General features: G+C 48.5%; 1 protein-coding gene across 1 annotated transcript in view; it reads left to right on the top strand.

Annotated features, from left to right (window-relative positions):
- Positions 1-315: 315 nt before the first annotated feature.
- The window catches only part of LOC119108356 (metabotropic glutamate receptor), a 31,396-nt gene continuing 21,690 nt past the window's right edge, over positions 316-10,021 (top strand). Inside the window, exons 1-2 of the mRNA XM_037231931.1 lie at positions 316-328; positions 1,935-2,697. Coding sequence (XP_037087826.1) covers positions 316-328; positions 1,935-2,697 — 776 coding nt within the window. The remainder of the gene's footprint in view (positions 329-1,934; positions 2,698-10,021) is intronic.

The following is a 10,021-nucleotide window of genomic DNA, read 5'->3' as shown; positions in this document are numbered from 1 at the left end:
CGCGCGCGGCCAGAGATGGGCCGCGCGTAGGCCCGCCACCCGCCAACGCCCCTGCAGCGCGAGATGGTGAGATGAAAGTTCGGCACAGCGGCGCGGCGGCCGCAGCTCACCGTGTAGGAGTGCCGCTTCAAACTCCGGCACTCGGTCTGCGGGTCGTTAATTATTGGTAAAAGCCTTGTGCCTTCATATTTCACACCAGGAAGCCAGTTCACAAGGCGCAATACAGACTGCGGTTGTTCGTAAATCTTACCCTGCAGCCGTTTACCCATGTAAAGCGCTCATTACCGGATGGTGTTCGTTGCAGTGCGCATCATCATGGGTCACGTCGGTGAAGCAGATACGTTTTTCCGGTAACCAATCCACAAGTGATGTAGCTTGTGCATGCACTTTGTTGGATGGGATTCAGAAGGAATGATCTGAAGTCGTAATTGTGATTGCTTTATTGCAAGTGTCGGGTGAGCGCCGACGCTCAAACCTTTCTCAAAAGGTCCGCGTGAAGCCAAACCTATGTTTGCAATTAATTCCCGTCACATTGCCTTCAATGCGATGCTACAAGTCAGAGGGCGCAGGGTGCTCAGACAAAAGTGTTCACGTAACAAACAGCGAACCTGTCACGGACCTCAAACAGCCAGCGAAGTCGCAGCCCCTCGCTGACGCCGTGTCCATGGTCCTCGTCGGCACTCGCTTTCCTCCAAGGCCATCAACAATAGGTACAGCCAAACAGCAACACAGCGGCGTTCTTTCTATTGTGCGCACTTGTTCCGTGTGCCGGACCATTTGTGCTCCCCCGGCTTGCTTAATTAGTCAGTGGATGCCGAGCGCCCCGATCGACCGCTCCTCCGGACAGCTATCGGCGCATCCAGCGACTGTCCGGCGGCACTTCGGCGGGCCCCAGCTCCACTGGACTTCCCATCACCTGTCCCCCGGACCGGGTGCACGCACACACGGCCGAATCCGAATCAGACTCACTGGCGTTGAGGAGTGGGGCGTGAACGTTGTAAGACGAGTCAGACTCACCGGCGTCGACAAGTGAGGCGTGACCCGTGTAAGACGAGTCAGACGCTCGACTGATGGTGCTAGCAGGTCCTCCGCTAGGTGGCTCCGGTTTACAGTTGTCCGATGCGCCTCTTTGATCTGATTTTCCAAGTGCCTTACGGTTTTGCTGGGGTCGAGTTGATCGATTAATCCCAAAACGTTTTTCACCGCTAATGAACTCATATTGCGAACGCATCGTTAGCGCCAGTGAATGGTGTTCTTACTAAGGAGTTTGTCAGGGGCCAGCAACAATCCCGCACATCAGCCTCCGGCTATTACGAACACAGTGCATTTGCTCACATCGAGCTTTGGATGGCTTGTGGTCTGACGGGGGGAGGGGGGGGGTGGGTCTACCCGCTCTAGCTATTCCCACACTACACTTCTGAATTTACGTCGACCCATTAAAATCTGCACACTCGTTAGAAATGTTGCCGCAGTTGGGATATGGTTTTCAAAGACCGCAATACCAAGAGTGCACGGCAAAACCGTGCATCATCATTGGATGATTAATTCATGCTTAGGAATTGTGGCTTCTGAGTAGAACATAGTGTGGCATGCATCATGATGTTTTGCGAAGATCTCGTTTGTGTCACGTAAGATATATTATAATGGCATAATCCAGACCACACAAGACGTGCTGATAGCATGCGATGAGCCAACGCAGGTTGCTAATACGCTCCCGGAATCGAAATCTGGACGCCAATGCGCCGTGCCTGTGGTAACGTGATATGATGGTCGAACGCGCCGACCGCGCGTGTTTGTTTTCAGTGGCGTGCCGTCGGCTTGTGTTTCAGACACGCGGGTGCGTTCCTGCGGCGCCAGCCGCGGGCCCGGAGCCGCTCCAGCTGACATGGCCCAGCGCCTGCCGCTGCTGCTGGCCGTGCTGCTGGGCGCCGCAGCCAGCGGCCAGCACTCGGTGCTGCTGGACGGGGACCTGATGCTGGGCGGCCTGTTCCCCGTGCACGAGAAGGGCGAAGGGACCCCGTGCAGCGCCACGCTGTACAACCGCGGCCTACAGCGGCTCGAGGCCATGCTGTTCGCCGTCGACCAGATCAACGGCGACCCCGAGCTGCTGCCGCACATCAGCATCGGCGTCAACATCCTCGACACCTGCAGCACGGACACATACGCGCTCAACCAGTCGCTCGAGTACATCAAGGCGTCCATGGACGTAATGGACACGATGGCGTTCGAATGCGACGACGGGTCGACGCCGCGGCCCAAGTACCGCACCAAGGCCGTCAGCGGCGTCATCGGCGGCTCCTACAGCACCATCTCCATTAACGCGGCGAACCTGTTCCGGCTATTTCGCATCCCGCAGATCTCGCCGGCTTCCACCGCCCAGGTACTCAGCGACAAGTCGCGCTTCGAGTTCTTCGCGCGCACCGTGCCGCCGGACACGTTCCAGGCGACGGCGCTGGTGGACATGGTGCAGCTGTTCAACTGGTCGTACGTCAGCTCTGTGGCGTCGGAGGGCTCGTACGGCGAGAGCGGCATGGACGCCTTCCACCGGCAGGCGGCCGAGCGCAACATCTGCGTGGCCGTGGCCGAGAAGGTTCCGCGCGACGCCACCGCCAAGACGTTCGAGACCATCGTGATGAACCTGCGTAAGAAGCCGATGGCGCGAGGCGTCATCCTCTTCGTCCGCGCCGAGGACGCCAGGTCAGATATCACAGATTCTCGGTATAAGACAGAAGTGTTATGTCATGATAAAGCGTGGTGAATGCTGGGGATGGGATGCTAGGAGCGTGGGTCAAAATCACCGAGATGAGGGGGCAGTAATTTTAGCATACGGTTACAACACACACGCACGCACGTACCTACGAGCATGCACACCATGCTCTTAGTAGGAGTCTCAAAATGTAAACCAAGCAAATGATGATCATCACTTTTCGGTTATATATTTATGTATATATATATGTATATATACATATATATATATATATATATATATATATATCAATTACATCTCGTTATACCAGACTGGAGCTGTATTGACTCTTCATTGCTCTGAACTCATATTGCAACACATCCCGGCTAATGTCGTTAAGACTTCAGTGATTTGTGCTGTAGGTAAGCTGTGTCGATCTCGTAAATAGAACATTTCGGTCAGCACGTGCGACAACTGATGATATGCACTGATGTAGTTAAGAAATGTGTTTAGCGACCTCAATCAACACTCGCTTGTTTCGAGGTGCGACTAATGATGATAATGAAAACGCCAGTTCTGCTATATGCGGCTTGCTTCGATTCCTCCAGGAGCTTTGCAGGTCCGTTGCCATTGTGTCTGACCACACCATGGCAACCTCGGAAGGCTAAGGCATTTATGATTGAATTTTAAATAGTCACTCATGTTTTTGCGACAGGCAGGCAACCCCGATCAGTTAACGCGGCAGCGCGATGGAACGCTGGCAATAGCCGCGCTTTGTCCAGGGACAGCCTCACTTATGCGTCCAATCTAAAAGATGTCGGCTCAGAGTTTAAGACAATCTCGTGGATTTCCATCCGTGGGTTGGCATTTCCAATATTGAACTTCCTTACCACCATCCATTTGTTTCTCGCTTTATCTCTGCTAACTTCCTCTGATGTGGGGCTTTGGTGCGCGAGAAAACAATTTCATTTTGGACCAGAGCGTTCCCCTCCGCATATGCATTTTTGGGAGCGACGAAATAGGCTGCGCTTAAACTTAGAGGCGGCTTGAAAAACAGTGCAACAAATGACAGACTTACAAGGTTGCTGTTTAGTAAGGGAAAACAGTACATTGGAAAACAAATGGATAAAACGGTTCTGACTCCAACACTCAAATAACTTAAAAGGAGGCTGAGTCGCAAATCGTGCTACAACTAGATTTGGCAGTCATATTGTTGCAACCCACACCACCATGCTTTTACTCACTAAGCTCATCTTAACGCATGCGTGTACTGCTGAGCTCTCAGAAATTCCCGGACAACTTTTCACATTTCTTACACTGACTTTCCGACTTACTGACTTACACAACTTTCACGTTTCTGACATGTTTTGTGCACATCTCGCAACAAAACACCGCAATGTCGTCTGCCCAAACTTACCCGAGGTACTCTTTTTTTAAAGATTTGATCCGAACCCTTTGAATGGATGGATTTCCGGGATCAGAGCTCACGCTAAGCAGTGCTTGTTGTGCGAACCCTGACCCCTACCATCCGATCGCGCAATTCCATGTCAACGGTAGAATTTGGTGGCGAAAGCTTAACGTGCCGCAATGCTGGGCACGGTGCGTCCTGCCCTCTGACGTCAACTGACCTTTAGCGCGACCGCTGCCACCAGCAGCAGCCCATACCTGTCAAGGGCAAATAGCGAGCGCCGTAAAGCGACTCGAACCCACCCCGCCACGGGTGGGTGCATCGGAAGGCAAGCGCTCTAACCAACTGAGTCACCTGGACGGACTCCGCGCTCTATGTTAATCATTACATGAATGGGTGATTTGGATCACTTGATTAGCCCTGCAGGTGGCTTTCCTCGCTGTCGTTAGACCGTGTTGTCTCCTCACTGTCGTTAGACCGTGTTGTCTCCTCACTGTCGTTAGATCGTGTTGTCTCCTCACTGTCGTTAGACCGTGTTGTCTCCTCGCTGTCGTTAGATCGTGTTGTCTCCTCGCTGCCGTTAGCTCGTGTTGTCTACTCACTGTCGTTAGATCGTGTTGTCTCCTCGCTGCCGTTAGCTCGTGTTGTCTCCTCACTGTCGTTAGATCGTGTTGTCTCCTCACTGTCGTTAGACCGTGTTGTCTCCTCGCTGTCGTTAGATCGTGTTGTCTCCTCGCTGCCGTTAGCTCGTGTTGTCTCCTCGCGCCTCACGTACAGTGACGTGAGGCCAGCGCGGGAGTTCCGGGGCAGTCGAGCACGTACTTGAGAGCAGAGACTGGCCGTCCAGGCCCCGGCCGCCGCGGCACCGCCACTGCGACCAGTTACCCCGACGGACGAAAGCGTGGCTAGCGTTTTTGCCGTTTGATGCTCTGTATTTTGGCTGCAAATCACAGCATTGTGCAGCCATGTCGCATTTAGATGATATCGCTCATCTTACAAGAGCTAAAAAGTGAACCTCACGTCAGGCAATCGAACCTCGGACATTTGGAAGTCATATCCAAACACAGCATCAATTAAGCTGATAGAAGCTCGACATTTCAGCGCCTTACTGCTAGTATAGTGGTTTCCATGCTCATGGCGGCACTCATTGCATGTTACAGATAGTGCTCGCCGCCGGTGTTGGTTATTGTTGAGCTGCAAGATGAATAACATGGTTTACACGCAACATGGCCGCACAAGGTGGCAATCCACAGCTGGGCAGTAGAACAAAACGGCAAATACATTTGTTCTTGGCCATAAATCCGCAATGGCTTATTAGTGGTGTTTATATTTCATATTAGTGGTGTTCATATTTTGCTTGACATCGGTATCTTAGCTGAAGTAGCTTGCGTGATTTCTAGCCACTGAAGCCACCGATCAAAAGAAAATCCGGAGATGATATTGTACTACAACCGAAACGATGGCGAATTTGAGGGCATCAGCTCAGTGATGGAGAGCTTCGCTTGTGGAATGTTGACGCGGAGGTGGCCAGCAGCTGTTTTTCCACCAACCTTGGACGTTGTCGAGCTCAAAGCCTGACTGCTCATCAGTCGCGCTCCTGAATGTCAGTCCAGCGACCACAAACCCGGATCAAAGAAGATTTTCTTCCGGCCCCTGGCCTCCGCGTGATCAGGCAGCAGATCTCGGTCCGGTCGTCGGCGGGCCTGGTGTCCGGACCAGGACCGCAGCGGAGACCGTGCTGAAAACGCAGCTTCAGATCGCTGACGCTTCGCGGTAGGAGTCCATCACCATGCGTGTCCGCCAAGCAGCACTGCCGCCTGTGAAAAAAAAATGTTGTGTGCACCAAGCACAGTGAAAGCTCCAGCGTCGTTTGCGCGATGCACGGTGCCGCAGCTGAATGGAGCAGGTCCGTAAGAGTGAGAGTGCAGGGCCGTGCTTGATCCGGGGGCCAGATATTCAAAGCAGAATGTTGACCCAGGGCACTTTTATCAGTAGCCTTACCTGACTTGTATAAAGACAACTAAAGAAAAGTGTTAACTTACCTGTGGTCAACTAACTCGGAATGAGCGTACTCGTTACTTTAGCAATCACAAGATGTTTCAAGGTTCGAGCGATTTCCAATTCTTAGGTGGGGATAGCTTACTGATAGTTTGCTATTCTTTACGTATCAACCCCAATGGGACTTGTCCAGGAACATGGAAAGATGTCATTAATTTCAGCTTTGTCGTCGAAACATTGTGCTAGGTTTACTGGTATCGGCAATGGAGTACCGGAAAGAAAATACCTATATGAATGCAGGCTGACGCTTGATTATTTGGGCAACATTAAGTGAATGGTCGTCAAAAATGTAGCCCATGCAATGCTACCTGGCCAGCCAGTCAGATTGGTAATTGTGTGGTTTACATTATGTTGTCCCTGTTTCAAGGCACATTGTTAACAATCGCCCATGGCGCGTTATGCCACCTGTATAAATGGTAGGTAATGACTTGGAACCTCTCTCTCAAACTGCTGCCAGTTTTTTTTTGCTAGCGGGCACTTTTGTGGAATAATCCACCAGGTGATATATTGATTGCAATGCTACGGAATAACTTCCATCACCCATTATATAAACCAAATTATCTGTAGATTTAAAGCTCCAGTTTATCGACTAGGGTTCTTTATGGGGTGCTAGAACCTACTTTTATTAATAAGGCTTTATAAAACTAGGGCCTGGAGGTGTTTGTGATTGCAGTATGTCGGTATAGTTGTTAAAGTTCTGGTATATATATATATATATATATATGTATATATATATATATATATATATATATATATATATATATATATATGCATACATATGCTTTGTGATGCCTCATTCATGCAGCTGATGTTGTTAATGCGACTATATGCATCTTATTTCTATAATGGGCACACACACACACACACACACACACACAACACACACACACACACACACATATATATATATATATATATATATATATATATATATATATATATATATATATATATATATATATATATATGTCTACCCATACATGTACGGTGTTATGATCGCAATTTCTGCAATAGGTTGCGAACTTTCAACACTTTTCAGTCCGTTAAATTCGTATGGCCTGGCAAGTGCTGAAGTCCCGTCCAGTATTAATCCGTTAGTTTGCCCAAATTTTTGATCCGGTCCAATCCGTCATGTCTGGATTGATCTAATACGTTAAGTGCTGGAAGGTTCATGCGTGTTATGTGAGAAAAATACTTAATTTATAGGGCATGGTAGCGTTACGGTAGCCAATAACATTTTCTAACTAGCTTCCCTTTCCCCCCCCCTACCCAACCCCAAATGGGTCCTTGACTTTGCCTATGCCAACCCTTTCTGCAGTATTTCTTATCACCCCCGTTTTGCATCCCATGGATACGTCGCTGAACGTTTAAGTTTAAAATTTCGCCACAAACATCAATGTCAAATGATTGCCCATTGATCTGCCTTGGGTGCTCGAAATCGGTTGAAACACGTGACAATTTTGGCTGGTCAAAGCTAGTTTAGTTGTGGAGGGGAATATCACCTGTTGTCGTCCAAATGAAACTCTTGGAATTTCGTTCGTTAAAATGAAGATCTCTTCAAAAAAAATCCATCGCCATTTGGGATTTCAACGTAGGCCCAGCACTTTCCGAAACTGGGAACTACTGGGCCGATTTTGGTCGGCCCAGTCGTCACCCTTGCTCTGGGCAGATGGGGGTGGATCCGGCCCACCTGCCCGGAACAGAGGTAACAGGAATAACAGAGGGCTCACTTTAACTGAGTTTAAGCCCGCTGTGAAGGCGCGATTTATGCACTGGGAGTATGGGATGCAATACATTAAAGCCAAAGGCCTGTCATGGCCCTGTCCCCGTTTCTCACAGCAAGGCAAGCAATGTTTAACAGCGGCGTACTTCTGGCATTATGTTTGCATTAAAACGTCGGGGAAGGCGAAGCTTTAATCCTTTGGGTTGATTAATGCAACAGTACCAGAACGTGGAAGAACATTCCATCACGATTTACCAAGGCCGGACTTTTACACTGTTCGTGTGGCGTACCCAGCCACCCCAAACCTGAGAAGGTGATGACTGAATGAAGTGATGTATTGGTGTGTCGCAGCGCAAGACGAGTGCTGAAATTTTATGCGTCGGGCAAGATACTTCTATCACCCTCATAATATTGTCGTTAGAATGGAAATAAAAGAGAGCGAAACGCACATTTTTCATGCCATTTGTATTGTCAGTAGGCGATGGTTTTGGCACAAGATGCAAAAAGTGGAAAAGCATAATTGCTATGCATTCTATTTTGTCCACTAGTGGGAGCTGAGCAAACAATTTGAACGAAGGATGCAACATTCCAGCTTGACATAAAGGCGAAACAGCATCATCCGTAACCTCCCCGTTTTTTTTCTTCTAAATTATGACTTGTTGCGTCGAAAATGACCGACCTCCAACATACCAGACAAACGAACATGTCAAGTAATAATCGGAATGTTATGAAAATGTGCGGCACCTCCAGCAGTGCTGATATAAATGAGTCAGGTAGAGCTGTCGAATATTTTTGTGTCATATCCCAATGATTGCTTGATGACTTCACTTGAAGGGAGTGTTCCACATTTCCACGGAGTGTTGAGCTGAAAAACCACATTGAAGATAATTCGGTACAGTTCACAGCCCTGCCCGTCTTAAGACCTACACCCCTAGTTTCTGGGCTACACGCCCGCGAACATGGGAGTTCTATTTCTTGAAGAGTATTTCAAGATCGAGTTGACATTCATGACGTCATAATAACGCCATTCAAATCCTGCTATTCCATGAGCCATACTGCAATCAGGATCAAGGAAAACATAATGGTCGGGTCGTTTGTGTGTGGTTTTCGTGAGTACGATTTCCAGATATAACAGTCGTCAGTTGGCTCTCAAGCAATGTTGTGTACGGTATGCTTCAAGTGTGAAACATGCCCTCTAAGTAATACTCCCTGGCGTAATAAACAACACTCATTTTCAGCAAAAAGCTCGTAAACCTTCCAAATTCGCCATGCACGCAAGCTTCTACCGTATTGTTTACGACATGTTGTCAGCGATCAATTTCTTTAATACTTGGTTTAAACGTACCCGAGTAAGAAGGGCTTACTTACACCCCTACGGCTTCTCCAGAATAGTTTCCGAGCGGTGCAAAGCGCTACAAATGTTGCTTCGCCAAACTTTGATCAGCTGTGTAGCAGGCATCTGACTAGCGGGTATCGTGGCGCCAATGTAGATGCATCTTTCAAGATCACCGACCTGTAGCTAGTCAAAGTCAGGCCATGTGGCCAGCAAAGGCAATTCTCATGGCATCTTTCAAGCTTGACATCAGGGTTGTTTACAGCATCGTGCATATTTAAGATGCTTTCTGAGACAAAAATGCGATTAAACCTATCATTACAACTAATTATATTAACATTTGGTGACTATGAGGGTCAGACCAAGATTAAACCCGAATAGTTCTCTTAAGAAGAGGTGATTATGAGATAGATCTTGTAAGTTCTTAAAGAAGATATGCGCTAAATCACAAAGGTGTAGGCAGGTAATATACTGACATTTTCCAAGGGCATGTCCCACCCATATAGCGTACACTGTTCCGACATCTCCAAACAGTACGGTTTGCCAAGAAGTGTATTAAATTTTCATGTTGGCATAAAATACGTGGAATATGTTCCTGGTATACTGATTAAGCTGGCTGGTATATTGATTAAGCTGGCGTTGCCTTACGCACAGTGATCCCGAGGGACTCATTGTACGTCTTCTGCCGCACGGATTTTTCTACGTCTCACGAGACTTCACTGAATGGTGGAATGAAATATATCGATATTATGACAAATGATTCGCATGATGCATGGTCATTTTGTTCAAACCCTCAGTGATAGTACGGCTGTT

This window comes from Pollicipes pollicipes, unplaced genomic scaffold (assembly GCF_011947565.3).
Source record: "Pollicipes pollicipes isolate AB1234 unplaced genomic scaffold, Ppol_2.1 Scaffold_6686;HRSCAF=7923_pilon_pilon_pilon, whole genome shotgun sequence".
NCBI lineage: Eukaryota > Metazoa > Arthropoda > Thecostraca > Pollicipedomorpha > Pollicipedidae > Pollicipes > Pollicipes pollicipes.
This window is presented reverse-complemented; position numbering and strand designations above follow the sequence as displayed.